This window comes from Cyclopterus lumpus, chromosome 24 (genome assembly GCF_009769545.1).
Source record: "Cyclopterus lumpus isolate fCycLum1 chromosome 24, fCycLum1.pri, whole genome shotgun sequence".
In the NCBI taxonomy this organism is placed as follows: domain Eukaryota; kingdom Metazoa; phylum Chordata; class Actinopteri; order Perciformes; family Cyclopteridae; genus Cyclopterus; species Cyclopterus lumpus.
Genome location: NC_046989.1, coordinates 7945479 through 7962571, shown reverse-complemented (window position 1 = coordinate 7962571; position 17093 = coordinate 7945479). Strand labels below are relative to the sequence as shown.

Below are 17093 nucleotides of genomic sequence, written 5' to 3'. Positions count from 1 at the left end.
ATACATAAAACATGTTTCAGTCGTGCATAAAAACAGCTGATTCTTATATATCGAATCACAAAGTTTATCTTGTGTTTTTCCCTTCACACTCTCAGGCATTTAGACTACTTTGAGATGCTACGGAACGAGGATGAGCTGGCTTTGTCAAAACGTTTTGAGTCGGTAAGGAGCGAAGCACTTTAATTTTCCATAATTCTTGCATTATTTGAGACAAATATTTAGCAGGAGATAGTCACCGGGCTTTTCTTTCACTTCTTCTCCTCCTCCAGGTACATATAGACACCAAAAGTGCCAACCAAGTTTTTGATCTCATCCGCAAGAAGATAAACCACACTGATGCACACCCGCACTTTATGTCTGTCCTGCATCACTGTCTCCTCATGCCACGTGAGTGTTTCTTCACATCGTTTAATACTCGGCTGCAGACTATTAAATGTTTGGCCGACTACCGCCACACAAAAATACAGTTGAAAATATTTTGTGCTCAAATGGGATTTAAAGAATCCTGAAATGTAATGAGGCTCCAAACAGGGTAGCCGTGTTACTCCCACAAAATAAACAGAGCATCTGTACCTTCTGGTTTCTGGCCAGAAAGATAAGGATGTTGACTTTGTGCAGATTAGTCACTCCAGATATTGGATAAGCACATTCCCAGCCAAACTGAATACTTTACTCACAAGTTGGAGGCTGTTGTTGGCTAATAGTCAGGCTTTGTTACTGTTTTTCTGCAACAACAAAAAATATTTTGCAAGCTTTCTCATGTCACTTGACTTGACATCAAATAGCCACAAAACAGCTGCGGTGGCTTTTTTAATGAGATCACCCCCCTCGGTTACTTTCCTGAGGCCTTAATCGTGTAATTAACACTTCAGCTGCAAATACTGTGCTGCGGTCGTATTCAAGAGTTAATAAAATGCAAGCTTGTGATGGTACTTAATAGAAAGAGGAATCCGAGTGTGTGTGTGTGTGTGTGTGTGTGTGTGTGTGTGTGTGTGTGTGTGTGTGTGTGTGTGTGTGTGTGTGTGTGTGTGTGTGTGTGTGTGTGTGTGTGTGTGTGTGTGTGTGTGTGTGTGTGTGTGTGTGTGTGTGTGTGTGTGTGTGTGTGTGTGTGTGTGTGTGTGTGTGTGTGTGTGTGTGTGTGTGTGTGTGTGTGTGTTGCTTCTCTTTATCTCATCAGTTATAAGCTCATTTTGTAAATCGGTCCTTTGGTCCATCAACTGTTCCTGTACTGACACGAATGGAGAAACTCTTTGTAATTACTCATGGGGAACTCTTCCTCCCTCAGACAAGAGGAGTGGAAACACGGTGCAGTACTGGCTGCTGTTGGACCGTATCGTCCAGCAGATGGTCTTGCAGAACGACAAAGGTCACGACCCCGACGTCACACCACTGGAGAACTTTAACGTGAAGAATGTTGTCCGGATGTGAGTCCTCATGTTTTCCTCTGAGGCGGACTGGATGACGACACTGGAGCCGATTACTCGGCTGCCAGATTGAAGAATGTAGAACAATGTTGTGTTTGATGAGACATTAAAAAGCCTCGTGCTCAACAGTGTTCAGAAATAGCTTCCCTTTTTAGTTCAGAACAACAATGACTGGAGTTGTTCACTGGATTATGTGTGTCATCCTCTCTGCAGGCTGGTCAATGAAAATGAGGTCAAACAGTGGAAAGAGCAGGCAGAGAAAATGAGAAAAGGTTTGTAAGACTATAAATGACTTACCTGAAAGAGAATACGTTTTGTTATTTAACATGTTTTGAGTTCTCTCAATATGACTCGTCTCCTATACGGCTTCCCGTTTCAGAGCACCATGAGCTGCAGCAGAAGTTTGATAAGAAGGAGCGTGAATGTGACGCCAAGACTCAGGAGAAAGAGGACATGATGCAGACGCTCAACAAGATGAAAGAGAAGCTGGAAAAGGAGAGCACCGAGCACAAGAATGTTAAACAGCAAGTGGCCGAGCTCAGCGCCCAACTGCATGAACTCAGCACCGTACGTCGTCCTTTATATTCACCGGGTCACGTCATAATGACCTGAAAATAACACCTGATGGAATATTTAACACTTCTATCTCATTGCATATTGATTTGTTACTTTATGTTGACTGAAATAGCCACACTTTGTACCCCTTATTATTTGTGTTATGTCACCAGAGTTCAAGTTACCCAGTGCCATCAATGAAACGGAAGAATACAGCAACATTTCTGTGCAATGTACAACATTTTAACACCTAAAATATAAGACAATGGTTCCCAGCTTCTTTGGTTTATGACCCCTCGTCATTAGTTATTGCCTAATAGGATTTTTATAATCCAGAAGAGAGGAAAGTATGCCGGATTTGAAATGTAACAACATTTTTGTGGTAAATGGAGAGAAAAAACTCTCACAATATTGTCACACTTTTAATGCTCAGAGCATTGGTAGAGAGGAAAAGGGTTGGGTTGAGAGGTGCACCCCCTTTGTTCAAAAGACAAAGGGTTCAGTAGCCCGGTGATCATCTTCTGATGACATCCAAGTTGGCAACAATCCCTCAGTTCAGGCAATCAGGCCGAGGTTCATCCAGTCAAAGGTTACATTGTCCACGATTCAGCATGCTCAAACATAACGGAGGTTAACATGATTACATTATGAATGATCAGAGGAACTTCCCCCACAGTTCATATCCCTTTAATCATCTTCTGACCCTCAGGTTTAAAACCATTGTTCCAGGACATCAAACATCCTCAGGGATTTGATGGGAAACATGGAATATTGAATTATTGTTATGTTGACATGATAAGGCTGGTAATATTCTGCAAGTATGGCAAGTATCTTCCTGTCCAGTGTTAAGATTGCGTAATCCTCTCCCTGCAGAGACGGGCAGCTGTTGTTCCTGGAGGCCCTCCCCTCGGCCCCGGTCCCCCTGGTGGCCCTCTGCCTCCTCCACCCATACCAGCTTTTGGAGGTATGTGCCCACCTCCCCCGCCGCCCCCTGGGGGCATGATGCCTCCTCCACCTCCCCCACCGCCTCCTCCGGGTGGACCCCCTCCTCCTCCTGGATGCCCACCCATTGGAGGCATCCCTCCCCCGCCAGGCGCACCCCTTGGACCGTCCCTGAAGATGAAGAACATTCCCCAGCCATCCAACGCACTCAAGTCCTTCAACTGGGCCAAGTTAGCTGAGGTGAGAACAGTGGAGACCCCATAATACCTGAATATATAATATATAGCATAATAATATCTTGATGCTTTGTGTTAGAATATGAGATATAAATGTGTTTTTGTCCTCTGCTCAGAATAAACTGCAGGGCACTATCTGGATGGAGGTGGACGATGCCAAGGTTTTCAAAATCCTGGATCTGGAGGACATTGAAAAGACCTTCTCAGCCTATCAGAGACAGCAGGTACTGAGGACGAAGCAGTTCATCGCTCCGGATCTCCAAATGTGGCCGTCCATTGTCAGAGAGGCCCGCGGGGGTCGAGCTGTGCCAGCTGGCTCGCATTTATGAGATTTTCTAAAATGTCTCTCTTGTTTTGCAACTTTTGATTTCTCAAGTACAGTGTGAGAGGGGAGAAGGGGAGAGGTCGGATAATGTAGAAAAAAACTAAAGTCAGCAAAAATATAAAAATAATTAAAAGAAGACTGGTGTACAGATATATTTGGTAGTTTATTAGATGCCAAACTTTCGGTAGCACTTTCTGTGACACCCATGTCTATAATGACCTGTAAACATACTCATAATGTGTGTAATCTTATATAAGCACACATACATATTAACAGATTATAAAGCATTTTATAATGACTTATAAGGTCAAGTATTATAATACTTGATAATTGTTGGTCACTCACTGACACTTTTTTTTTTTTTTTAAAGCATTCTAACAGTGATTATAATGCAAGGTTTTACCACCATAAGGGTTAAAATACAATTATGATCCTGGCAAAAGTAATGTGTTATAATTTTTGTTATATGTCGTTAGAACTACACAATGCTATAAGAAGAATATAAAGCATTATAAGTGTGTTTATAACACATCAAAGACATGGGTCTAACAGAAAGTGTTACTTAGCTTTCAGGCTAGAATCATCTTAAAAGCCGTCTTACTTTGCATCAGAATGCTGTTTTTGCTTATTTCTGTTTGTGGTTTGGATCCGTTCGCCACGTGTGATTGAAAACGCATGAGTGAGCTCAGAATCGGCCGTGCCTTCAGTTTGCAGTTCATTTAGTTGCTCAGTGTTCTCAATCGGCAGTGCCTCTGTTACGTGTTTAGAAGAGAATGAAACGAGCATGTCCTTTTCACAGAAGCATGTCCAACACACGAAATAAGATCGTTTAAAAAAAAAAAAGACTTAATTGGAAGCATCTCTGTTCACAAAGGCAAAACATTTGCTACACTTTGATCCTGAGTGTCAGAAATATTTTGATTTCTTGCACACGGCATGTGACTTCTAAGCCACTCGCGTCTCGTTGCACCGTCATCTCGGCACAGAATGAGCTTTGATTTGTTAGCTGCTTGTTTTTATGGGCTGCAATCACGTAACTGCTTTACTTATTCTAATGAGTGCTTACATCTTCCCTGCTTCTTGCCTGCATTTTAGGACTTCTTTATGATCAATAACAGCAAACAGGTGAGTGCTCGTACAGTACGGTAGACGTCTGGAATTTGTGTCACTCATCGTGGATTCTATCAGACTTTGTTTACATGTTGTGCGTCATGTTCATCTTACTTAAATGTGTATAATGAATATATGACCCGTGAGCCTTGTTTGCATGTACTAATAATGAATCTGACGACCTCCCTGAGTGACTGTTTACGAAGTGTTTGTTCTGTATTTTCAGCTTTCGTTTGGGTTTTTAGGGCACGTGTCGTCTTTGTGTGTTTGCGTGTCTGTGGTCGACTGCTACTAATATGTGTTTGTGCACGTTAAAAAAAAAAAAAAAACGCCTGTTGCCCTCTAACCTCTGCGTCGCTTTGCTCACAGAAAGAGGCAGAAGACGACACGCTGAGCTCTAAAAAAGTCAAGGAGCTGTCCGTCATTGACGGCCGTCGAGCTCAAAACTGCAACATCCTCCTGTCGCGGTAAGTTTGCATCATAACGCTTATAAAGCATTGCTGACACTGCCCAGGTTGTAATGGATATTTCTAAATGTATTTAAAATAAAAAAAGAATTTTCAAAGAGGTGAATGAGATGAACAAAATCCAAACATATAATAGCCTTAAAACATCACATATAAGCAAACGGTTATACTACAATGTTTATTACAAGCATCATCTACAGAAAACTAAAAGAGAAAATAAGAATTAGCCAATCAGATAAAATGATGTCAATAGTACTAACGGCTCACTGATTTATTCCAGACTTTTTATTTATCAGCTTTCTTTCGACCGTATAAGTACAAAAAAAGGTGTGAAGTATGTCTTTGTGATTTTAAATGCTAAAATAATGCATCTGTTTTGCTCTGCAGGCTGAAACTGTCCAATGAGGAGATGAAGAGAGCCATTCTGACCATGGACGAACAGGAAGACCTTCCCAAAGACATGCTGGAGCAGGTACGTCATCCAGCATGTGCAGATGGATGAATCAAATGTGCTTTTCATTTACTTCATGCACTTCCGACTGCTTCCTAGAAAAGGCAGCAGAGTGAATTCATGCCCGTCAGCACCACCTTCAGTATTAAGTCATGTGTTCGCTTATCTTCAGAGCTGTTGCTAAAATCAGCCAAGCTACAACTGTAACAACAGTGTATTGTGTTGTTGAAGTGGAGACGGGGAGATGCAACAACAGACCGATAGACTCATTTCCTGTCTCTGACGAGGTGAATGATTGAATTGTGAATCTAAGAGTGTTTTGTCTTGTCCCATCAGCTGCTGAAGTTTGTCCCAGAGAAGAGCGATGTGGATCTTCTGGAGGAGCACAAACATGAGCTCGACCGAATGGCAAAACCTGACCGCTTCTTTTATGAGATGAGCAGGTACTTTAGCCATAAAGTTGTTGTTTTCTTCTCATGTTCTAATCACACAGGTATTATCATCAGACCTGACTTCATCAGGTCAGTGCAGCGCTCTGCGGATTAGAGCTGCTGACAAACAATAGCCATTGTTTCCTCCCAGTCAGGGCAGATAAGTGAAATGACACATGGGGTTCTACTTAGCCGGGAACAATAGCTGAAAGTGTGACTCAGGAGGTGTTGGTGAATAAATCAAGTCTGTAACCCAATAACAGGAATGTAATAAGTCCTCTAAGATAAAAGGAACAGAGGAAACATGTCACAGCTCGACCACTAACTGCATAAATACATTAAGATCGGAAACATTACAGCGACAGTAGAAACGTATAGTTAGACTTTTGCTTTTGTTTTTAATGATTTACTGCCATTCACTCTGAGAACAAAACGTCCCAGATGTATTCATTAGCTGCCAAGTCAGTGGTTTATAAGCTGAAATGAAAAAACACTGCAAAAACTAAGCTTCATTAGCACAAGTTGATATGTGCACACAGGCGGCTGGCTTTATTTAGCTCGGGCACAATGTTTGTGGCTTTTATCAAACCGATTTCCCTGTTTGTAATTTATTATTTTTGACTATTCCTGTTCCTCTGACACACATTTTCCGTCCCGTCCAGAATAAACCACTACCAGCAGAGGCTGCAGTCTTTATACTTCAAGAAGAAGTTTGCAGAGAGGATAGCTGAGATCAAACCCAAAGTTGAAGGTAAGATAAAACGTTGGTGATGTAACTCAAATATGGTGAGTCAGAAATGTATTCTCCTTTGAAGCATCTCTGTAGTCATACGTTTGTATATTTGCCAAGCTACCTAAGACTAAAATGAAATCAGTCACACCTTTTTTAATTAGCTAAAAACATGATGTTTTCCTGTCTCAGCTCTCACCCGGGCGTCTAAGGAGATTTTACACAGCAGAAACCTGAAGCAGCTGCTGGAGGTGGTGCTGGCCTTCGGAAACTTCATGAACAAGGGTCAGAGGGGGAACGCTTACGGCTTCAAGGTGTCTTCGCTGAACAAGATCGCTGATACCAAATCCAGTATTGACAAGTAAGAACAGTTTTCCATTGTTTTTATTTGGTTTCACTTTTATTATACCCGAATATTTTCATTGGGATTCTGAGTCTTACAAGGCTCACATAAAAGAACAAAAAAACAGACTTAAAACAAAAAAAGCCCATCGTTTCAAACAATGAATAAACTGTTGTTCAGTAATGTACATGCAGTGCTCAAATATTCCTTCATTCTGTTTTTATAATATCCCTTGCTTTTAAAATGAATAGTTTAAAGTGCTCTCCCTGAGATAAGTGTGCAACATCTACAAAAGCACTTTCACAAAAGACAGAGCGGGTTCCAGGAATGAGATACAAAATATGTCCGCACGACCAAAGGATACAGTTATCGTCTACCGCTAAAATACAGCTATAGCTTAAGAAGGAGTTTTAGGAGACAGTCGAGAACATAAATACATCACAACGTGCAGGCCATAACAAAAAAGGGCGGCATGACATAGACAAAAGTCACATCTGGAACAGGGAATGTGATATAGATGAAACTCCATATGGTTGATCACATCTGAACGCACATAATAAAAGCAATATATTGCACATTTGACACGTCCACTGCCTCAAAGGTTGGTCCAGCTCACGTCTGTGCGTCTGTTTGCAGAAACATAACCCTCCTGCACTACCTGATCACCATCCTGGAGAAGAAATACCCCAAAGTCCTGATGTTCCAGGAGGACCTGCAGAGTCTCTCCGAGGCAGCCAAAGTCAAGTAGGTGGAGCGGTGAAGCACCTGCTGCCTGACTTCCAACTGCTTCTCCTTTTTACTTTCCCTATTGGGTATGAAACCATCACCTTTTTTTTCTTCTTTTTTTGCAGCATGACCGAGCTGGAAAAAGATATCGGCAACATGCGCAGCGGCTTGAAGAGCGTGGAGAGTGTGAGTCACGGCGATCGACGACATAACTAACGCATGTCCATTTATCGGTCATGCTGTCATACAATATTTAGCGCGGGGTCAAGTTTGACTTCAATTTTTCACCCGCAGGAGCTGGAATATCAGAAGAAGCGGCCGCAGGAGCTCGGCGACAAGTTTGTGTCGGTCGTGAGTCAGTTCATCACCGTGGCCAGCTTCAGCTTCTCCGATGTGGAGGACTCCCTCGGCGAGGCCAAGGAACTGGTACGTCTGAGCAGACCTGGACCGCACCGCCGTCACTTAGAAACAGAAAGCACGCATCCTTTTCCTCTCGGATGCAGCTGTTTCTACGTGGCTTATTGACCTCGTGTGTCACCTCGGTAGGAAAGCTAACAGCGAGGGTGAAGTGTTTCAGCTTCCTGCAACAGAGACGGAAGATGTTATTTTGCGCGGTTTTGTTTCGACCTCGCGTTATTTTATGAACGCTTTTATCAAATGTGACTGTTACATTTTGATGTGGGTGGACATTAGAGGTCAAACAGAGTGCCAATTTACCACGTATTTGAAGTACGAAAGCACATTTCATTATAAATATCTTGCAGACATTTTATGAGAAATTGTCTTTTTACAACCAGAAACCTGAGCATCTTCACCTTGCAAAAGCTTGACGCCCTAAAGTAAAATTTATGCATCTTCCCACATTTATTGGTGCAGACTTTTTATCTCTGAGCATGTTTTTCACCCCGTTGTGTGTGTGTGCGTGTGTGTGTGTGTGTGTTACATTTACTCAAGTGCTCAGTCACATGGCAGCTATTAGTTTCTGTGAATAATTTACGGTGTCCCATAGTTAAATATGTTTACAGTGGTCCTCTGGACTCATGATTGGGAACCAGAGAACATGCTGACCCTTTAAACAGCTCTGTGCATCTGGTTTGAGTGTCTCTGGGCATAAATAACAAGAAGTAGAGAAAGAAAAGACATTGTGTCCTTACCTGAATCATACCTGAATGCATCACACATTAACCAACTATTAATTTGACAGAAACAATTTAAGTAAATCAGATGGGTCATTGCTCCACCTGATAGAGTTTGCGTGTCATGGACAGATCTTAGAAGGTGTATGTTCTCAGCATGACCTCACATCTGGATGTCCTTTTTTAACTTGCTGTGAAAAACACTCAACAAACACGTTGTCTTAATTTGGGCTCTGGCTCCAGTCTCTGGCCTCAGCTGTAATCAGTAGCCGGTCACATCTGAGTTAACATGGGCTTCAAAGCCCAACTACTGGTACCCTGCTCTTATTTCAAAGACCTGAGACCTAACGAGTCTCCTGTAAAACAGTCAACGGCGGAGTAAAACATGGTGCTGCTGCGTCCCGCTGTAACTCTAATCCCATGTGTGCCCCCCTTTCTCTTTGGTCTCACAGTTTCTGAAGGCAGTAAAGCACTTCGGCGAGGATGCCAGTAAGATGCAGCCAGACGAGTTCTTTGGCATCTTTGACCAGTTCCTGCAGTCGTTCTCCGAGGCTCAGCAGGAGAACGAGAACTTGAGAAAACGCAAAGAGGAGGAGGAGCGCAGGGCCAAAATGGAAGCGCAGGTGGGTGATCGTACCATAGGTTACAAAAGAACCACCGTTCTAATGAACATGATATAACTATGGAGCATAATCTGAAATATTGTAGTTTTAAATGAGACGATCGATACCATGATACTACGTATCTGTCCTCACTATATAAAGTTACAGCCTGCAGCCGGTTAGCTCAGCACAAAGAAACAAGGAGGAGCAGTCTGAAGATAAATAACTGCACCTCCTTAATGTACAAATTAATCTGTTTTACACAAATGTTGAATAGAATCAAATAAGGACATCTTGGACAGACATGCATGTAATCTTTGACATGTGGAGGCAAACGATCACTTTAGTTTAAAATCCAATCATTTGTACTTCTGTGTCATCAGCTGAAGGAGCAGAGGGAGAAGGAGCGAAAGGCCCGGAAAGCGAAGGCGAACGGGGAGGACGACGGCGGCGAGTTTGACGACTTGGTGTCGGCGCTGCGCTCAGGCGAGGTCTTCGACAAGGACTTATCCAAGATGAAACGCAACCGCAAGCGCATCAACAACCAGACCACGGACGCGAGCAGAGAGCGACCGGTCACAAAGCTCAACTTCTAAGCACCGGGGGTTGAGCTCATCTTCCTCGTTTCGCTCGCCCGCCCTGCTCGTCATTAGTTTCCCTCTGGGTCGAACTGACATGCACATTCCTCTGGATCCTCCTCCGTTCCCACCCGGGCTCGGCCTTGCATCATCGCTGCAGAGCCACACACACACACAGCACAACATGATCAACATCAGACCTTTCATCCTCTGGGATTTTGATGTTAAACGGAGAAGAAGCCAAAACTTGTTAACGACCAAATCGGATGATTCCCGCCGAAGGATCAGTTTGGTCAAATGAGATGTTTTAAGTTGTTGCACAAGAGCTGGATGTTCTCTACTTCCAGAAGTCTCCTTCCAGGTGTAAGAGATGCTCACGCTTGTTCGATAGGAACAGTTCTGTGCTGTTGTTGTACGTCTGAATCTATGCACGGGGTGAAATGTGCAGCTAGCGGGACTCCTTCAGGGCTTGATGCTCGATCCCAAAACAGGAAGATGATTCCATTACAAACACAAGGGGCCATTTTGTACGGACTGATTTCATAGATTGAGAGGAGGCTGCTTTCATGCCCGAGTTGTCTGAGAGACCGTTTGGAGAAAGACTGAAGCTGAACTTCCTCTTGAGCCTGCTGTTCTCTTGCAGTCAGAACCGTCACAGGACTGAGACACTGGGTTGTTAGACAGACGTGGTTTTGACTGCAAGTGACGTGGCTGAGAAGTTTCTTTTCTATTCATCATTATTGACATGCAGCATTTACTTCTATATATATATATATATATATATATATATATATATATATATATCTCTCTGATCACTGTATGTTTTTATTTGAACCTTTTCCTGTTAAGAGCTGGCCTTAACTCTGTTGTTCTATTTGTTGAGTGGGTACTCTCCAAGGCCTGGGCCTGATCTCTACAAGTGTGGACACTCATGTCATAGATTACATATATATCTATATATAAGGTTGCGTGCTTGTTACACATGCACATATAGATTCATAATTACTATGCTAAAATGCTATTAAAACAATACCCAGTCGATGCAATACACTTGTTTTCCCCCTCTGAAGGGAGTGCCCTCCTCTAAGTTTTCATTGAATAGATGGAATATGTCTTCTGTACACTAGCTGGATTCGTACTGCGAAAAGATAGACACAATACCCTGATTTTAAACTGTGTGATGTTTTCATTCTTGTAGAAAACATCACATGTTGAAAACGTCACAATTGGACGTGAAACCTTTTAATTTGTCCGCTCGGCTGTGTGAATCCATCCAGTGTCAAACGCCTCCATTGGACTTTTATAATTTAAATATTGCTTTCTGTTGTACAATGACCCGATGGAAATAAATGGGAGAAACAGTTGTGAGTGTGTTTTGTATTTAGCTACTAAGCACATGCAGTTGCATGAATTCTTCTGCAGCTTTCACGTCGGGTCAAAAAGACGACGACAGCTACCAGGACCGTGGCTCCATCTAGTGGTCAGTAAACGTTACTGACCAGAATACCACCATGGTGTCAGACTCGATGGCCGTTTCTCAGACTTGTGTTCTTTTGAAGTCCGGGAGGACGCAGGACGGTCTTTCTGCAATTAGGACAGCAGCGAACTTGATGACGTCACCACGTCAGCTGTTCGTGCTCATGAGTTTGTAAATTAAATATGACAACCCTGCTTTTTTCGTTTTCCTTTAAAATATATATATATTTAAAAAAAATATATATATATATATATATATAATTAATCAATCAATCAATCAATCACATGTAATGGCAACCCTCAGTTAGAGGGTTTAACTAATAATAATAATAATAATAATAAACTCGTTGTGCTCGTTAGATCCTCCAAACTGAATGATATCTCATGTGTAACCGCTACGGAGACATCAGAGCCAGCGGATCATTTAAAACAAGTCCTTCCGACATCAGGCTGTTCTCGGCGGCCACACTGAGCGCTGACCGCCCGGGGCTGCAGGCTCACCGGTCCGAGAGCCGGAACTCAAATCTCCGAAACCGTCGGCGCATATTTTTTGTCTACTGAATCTCGAAAAACCGACAACAGATTTTATGATTAAACTAATAACTTCTCGCCTGAAAACATCCTAAAATTATATTCCGTGACTCAACAACAGTATTATTTAGAAAAAGTCAACTTTCATTTGAGTATTTACTCCTCCACCATTGTTCCCCGTCGCTGGTGCGAAATGCATTGTGGGATATTGGCTGTCCAAAGTACGCACAAGTCTCCTCTGATGCATCCTTTGGAAACCTGGCGGATCAAGTCACATCCGGGCATTTTTACCGTGCTTTGCGAGAAGCGAACTTTTGAATTGGAACAGTACTTGGGCCGCGACTGATGACGTTTCACAAGTCCACGAGAACACAAGTACGGACAAGAACGCATATTGAGAAACGCCCGATGTTTTTTTAAGTCTTAAACCAATTAAATCCTTGTGAAAGGCGGATCATTTCAGCCATAATCAAAACAAAACGCTACATACTTCTTAATCTAACACTCATGTACATATTTCTTGAAACAAATATAACATGTTGCTAGTCTCTTTATTACAGATCAAATTCTCTTCTTGGAGAGCTAGATAATTTCTATTGTTTGCTAAGCCACAAAGCACTTAATAACTAATGTTGATATACTTTTTTTTAATGTATAAGCCTATTTTATAACAACCTGTAATTGAGGCTCACTTCAGTAGAAACCCGTGCGTCAGCTCGTCGTCCGGCTCCTGCACGAAGCACGAGACTCCGGTGTAAAAAGCTCTGCCGGCAACTTCCACCACGACAGCCTTGAAGTCGCCACACTTTGTCTCCTGAACAGAAAACCACAAACAGAAGTTTTGTACGTTGTGTACAAAATGTTCCAGAACCACAATAACAAAGTACTCCTGAACTCATCTGGGCATCTTAGAACCAGTGACTTGATGAGGTTTTCTGCTGCTCGTATAAAACCAGTTTAAATGCCATGAAGACCCCCATGAAGGGAGAAGAGTCAATGCACCCGTCCATTTAAGTCTTGATCTGATTTTAGTCTCACTCGATATCATAAAACCACTTTAGTGCTTTTGATGATACAGTTTTACAGTTTCTCTGCTGTGTTTCAAAACAAACTCTTTTCACAAAATCTTATTTGTTTACCATAAACAGAGGTTGATTCCACCACAGCAGACAAAACCTGGTTCAAAGTGCTGCAGACCTTTTGTCTCATGGCACATCTTTACCGTGACGGTGAACCTTTCAGAAGGAAACTCTGGTACCTCAACAGCTTTCCCCGTGAACTGGGATCCAGTGGCTCCACTCTGAAACGTCCTAGTCTGGTTCAGCTGGATGAGACCTTTGTGATACTGAAGAGCCACTCGGGCTGTAACACCAGAACCAGTGGGGCTCCGGTCCACCTGAGAACATTTCATTTCATTTAGCTGACTGTAAAGTGCATTCAATGAGAGTACAAACTACAAAGTACTATAAGTAAGTGCTACTAAAGTGCTTCTTTTTTATTATTATTCAAGCTATAGTCAGAAAAGATGTGTTTTGAGTTAGCGGTGGAAGATTGTAGAGACTTTCTGCTTTCCGAGGAACACATTTAAACCAGTTAAAGCCAGTTTTTCAGATAGCTCTCCTCCAAGTGTGTGTCTGTAAAATACCTGAGCTTCAGCGAACACACACATATTGGCGGTGGGATCAGAGGAGTAATGATCTTTGCCGTCAGTGAGGATGGTGCCATAGAGGAAGGCCAGATCATCGCTGGTTGGGTGGTGTAACTTCACCTTGGAGGGAATAACACCAAAATGTCCAAAACAATGTGAAATCAACAAAGGCTACGGGGACAGTCTCTTTACATACAGATACTTTTGTCTGGGGGTATTTTTCATGTTTCTTTTCTTCCAGTTTGGTGGGCAACAACTAAACTGCTCGGACTCCCGTGAACTTCTTACTTGAGACTTGACAGCGTTGGACACCGCTGTGGCTGCGTCTACCAGATCTTGAGTCCTGGACTCGGTGACATCGAGGCCGAACCTCTGGGCGTCCACAAAGGCGTAGAAAGCTCCTCCATAGCTGACATCAACCGTCACATCACCAAACTGTTCCACCGTCACCGTCACATCTGGATAAAAGTAATTTATTAAAACAAGGGGCATGAAAACCCTTCCTGACAGTGGGGTTTCTTGAGAGTGAGGGTCCCACCTGTTGCAAACGCAAACGCCGGCACGCTGAGAAACCTCACTCCTCCGGTTTTACCACCAGAGTACTCGACAAAGGCCTTCACCAGACCACAGGGACAGTGTATGTTCACCTGAGTCTCTGGCGACTGTGGTTCTTTCACCAGTTTGTAGTCCACGGCGAAGCGGCTCAGCGCGACGACGGCGTGTCCACACATGGTGCTGTACCCCTCGTTGTGCATGAACAACACCCCCAGATCCGCCTCGGGTATCTCGCTGTCCACGATCAGGGCCCCGTACATGTCGTAGTGGCCCCGCGGCTCGTACATCAGCACCCTCCTGAGGTGATCCAGATGTTCCCGGACGTAACGCCGTTTGGACAGCACACTGTCACCTTTGACCTCTGGGTAACCGCCGCGGATGATCCGTAAAGGCTCCCCACCCGCGTGCATGTCAACCACTGAGAGCGTGTCTCCCACGTGAGGCGGAAGCTGCATTTCCATCTTGGCGCTGAATGAAAAAGTTATTAAAAAAATTCTTTCTCACATCATTTTTTATTATTGGAGATAATTTATGAATTACGTTTTCTTTGAGGTTTCCTGCTCCTACTTTCATGAATGTCATAAAGAGCAATGTAATAAATATGAGATTTCCCTTCTATCCCAGTAGTACAGTTTCCACATAGGTCATAAACTTCAGCTGATCCTTCTTCAAGAAGCTCCTCGTCTCACACCATATCCTACTTCCTCATGCTTATGTCTTCTTAGATCTAATACGGACTATTCACGTCTCCTTTACTCCCTTTGGACAGTTGGGTTCCCATGTTGCATGATTCAGAGAAGACCCTTTGCTTCTTTCTCATAGTCTCCTACTCTTTCATTCTCCCCAAATTTACCACATATGGCAAAATCCCTCCTGCACACAAACAGACTATGCAATATAACTTCCAACGACACATGGTCCGAGAACACTATCCGGCAAGTACACTCCAAATCAATGTGACGCATGGCTGATTTAGATTTTTCATTAATTTTTTGTTTTGTTTCTGAGGAGAGATGAAGGAGTAAAAGCTGGACAGCCTGCAATGAATTAAACACACATTCAGCTCCTTTTTAATGGTGGACCCTTGACCGACTGAAGTGTGTACTGAGGACCATAAAGATTGAGCAACACACCGAGCCGAGACCTGATTAATAACGTCTGGTGAGTTTGCTTCCTTTTGGCCTTTTTTGTTGCAGTATTGCCTTCCCCCCGGTGTGTATTTTTGCATTTTGAAGGAAGGACATTGAACCTGTTTTTGTTAAGGGAGGCATTGTGGACATTCCTGTTGTTTATTTACTTGTGCTCTTACTTTACTAGTTTCTTCTTTTCTTTGGTGGGGTCACAAAGACTTCAGAATTCCTCTTTAAACTAGTTTTTATTATCACAGCCCTTGATGTGTGAAAGTATTCCATAATGTCCCCCCATGCTTTAGTTCAAAATCCTGTTTCGATGAGATCTTACTTTCAGTCTATTGTGTATTACTTCCATTGAATAGAGTATATATTGAATATACAGTATATGTATATACGTATTGTCCCACGTTTTATTTCTTCATCGAGCCTCGGGGCAAGAATTCTCCTTTTTTGTTGGTGCATGTTTGTCAGCAACAGTCTAATGATATTTGTGATTTAGTTGGCTCCCTGTGTCTATCACGGTACAAACTCTTTCCCACTACAGATTGTTTTGATGTCTTTTAACCAACCTTTGGTACTTTAGTATATTGAGGTCACTAAAAGCAGAGGGATGGATGTGGCCTCTCAACGCATACGGTTGATATTACTCCAACCCTGTTGGAGCACATCCTGGTCGGCACATTCATCATCGGAGTCATATCACATTTATTACAACTAGTCATTTCTGTCTTTCAGAGCACGGGTTGAGGAAACACAGCAAATGTTCAGGCCCCTGAGGAAAGTATATCTCTCGATCTGCATCTGAATCTGAAGTGTGGCACATGTTAAATCATCAGAGTATCCCATACAGAGCTTGGAGGTCTATAGCAACAACCATTAAGTACTGGTTTATTGTGAGGAAGGGAATGAAAAGCCAATGAGGCTCAGCAGTATTGAGAGATCTTTGTGGACACAAATGTGAAGTTATACAATCCATAAACCCAGAGACATTGTTTATGTTAAACAAGTTAAAACAGTAAACTATGAGTTATTTTCGTAAACTATCATAGGCCTACGAACCGTAATATAACACGTTGTTTTCCCACAATGACCGTGAGGTATGTGTCCACAGTTCTGCAGACGGAATGGATTCTGTCTTAGAAACAAATAATTCCTCAACAAGATGCGGCCATCTTATCCAGTAAAGTGACAATTTAAAATAGCGCAACTCCAGAAATAATTATGATCTTGCTCAAAACTTTCTCTGTATTTATGGATCAAACTTCCGCGTCCCTCGTTGTTTAGTGTTCTGCGCATGCGCGTTTCAGTTTTCGAGACATTCCTGCCACCTTGTGTTCTGAAGGGCTGCGCACACGTTTAATATACTGTGACATTATTTGAGTACAAGACATTTAGTTTGCAGACTTTTTAACAAAAAATATATTTATTACATATTTATTTATTTATTATGTATTTCCTTTTGTTGTTCCCTGAACTCTCTCCACAAACTTCATTTCTGTCTACTCTCAAATATTGAATGAAAATAACCCGTAAAATATAAGTAATTATAATGAACTTAATTGCAACAATAGTTCATGTTCACAAATACTGCTTTGATGAACAGAATAAAACATGTGAAATATAAGAAAATAACTGTATTCATGTTGCAGTTTTTTCAATGCTTTTTTATATACATAACGTCTTTTGTTGCATAA

General features: G+C 42.4%; 2 protein-coding genes across 7 annotated transcripts in view; one reads left to right on the top strand and one right to left on the bottom strand.

The window, feature by feature from the left end:
- Nucleotides 1–11420, top strand: part of LOC117727246 (disheveled-associated activator of morphogenesis 1-like) — a 43753-nt gene extending 32333 nt beyond the window's left edge. For 4 of the 5 annotated variants that reach the window (XM_034527428.1, XM_034527431.1, XM_034527432.1 and 1 more), the window contains exons 9-26: nt 96–162; nt 270–387; nt 1286–1424; nt 1638–1696; nt 1804–1991; nt 2853–3161; nt 3274–3381; nt 4578–4607; nt 4962–5059; nt 5447–5531; nt 5847–5953; nt 6604–6692; nt 6864–7032; nt 7651–7758; nt 7866–7926; nt 8035–8166; nt 9329–9499; nt 9862–11420. In XM_034527428.1, coding sequence (XP_034383319.1) covers nt 96–162; nt 270–387; nt 1286–1424; nt 1638–1696; nt 1804–1991; nt 2853–3161; nt 3274–3381; nt 4578–4607; nt 4962–5059; nt 5447–5531; nt 5847–5953; nt 6604–6692; nt 6864–7032; nt 7651–7758; nt 7866–7926; nt 8035–8166; nt 9329–9499; nt 9862–10074 — 2251 coding nt within the window. In that variant the 3' untranslated portion in view covers nt 10075–11420. The remainder of the gene's footprint in view (nt 1–95; nt 163–269; nt 388–1285; nt 1425–1637; nt 1697–1803; nt 1992–2852; nt 3162–3273; nt 3382–4577; nt 4608–4961; nt 5060–5446; nt 5532–5846; nt 5954–6603; nt 6693–6863; nt 7033–7650; nt 7759–7865; nt 7927–8034; nt 8167–9328; nt 9500–9861) is intronic. The other variant, XM_034527433.1, reaches the window with a different exon arrangement.
- LOC117727247 (trans-L-3-hydroxyproline dehydratase) lies at nt 8095–16659 on the bottom strand. 2 transcript variants are annotated; one of them, XM_034527434.1, is made up of 7 exons: nt 16459–16659; nt 14250–14734; nt 14000–14169; nt 13709–13831; nt 13322–13459; nt 12756–12877; nt 8095–8321 (listed from the first exon to the last, which is right to left on the bottom strand). In XM_034527434.1, the coding sequence occupies exons 2-7, from the start codon at nt 14725–14727 to the stop codon at nt 8120–8122; spliced, it is 1233 nt and encodes a 410-aa protein (XP_034383325.1). In that variant the 5' UTR covers nt 14728–14734; nt 16459–16659; the 3' UTR covers nt 8095–8119. The 2 variants fall into 2 exon arrangements, with proteins under 2 accessions (XP_034383325.1, XP_034383326.1); XM_034527435.1 differs by having other exon boundaries at nt 8245–8321; nt 12739–12877.
- Between the last annotated feature and the right edge of the window lie 434 nt (nt 16660–17093).

Bases quoted from the DNA above. Each gene is read 5' to 3' on its own strand.
- LOC117727247 (XM_034527434.1), bottom strand. From the start codon at position 14,727: ATGGAAATGCAGCTTCCGCCTCACGTGGGAGACACGCTCTCAGTGGTT. The intron at 13,832-13,999 runs GTAAGAAGTTCA...ATTCCCTCCAAG, and splicing joins CCAACGCTGTCAAGTCTCAA to GTGAAGTTACACCACCCAAC. The intron at 8,322-12,755 runs GTGAGCCTCAAT...TCTCTGTTGCAG, and splicing joins ACGCACGGGTTTCTACTGAA to GAAGCTGAAACACTTCACCC.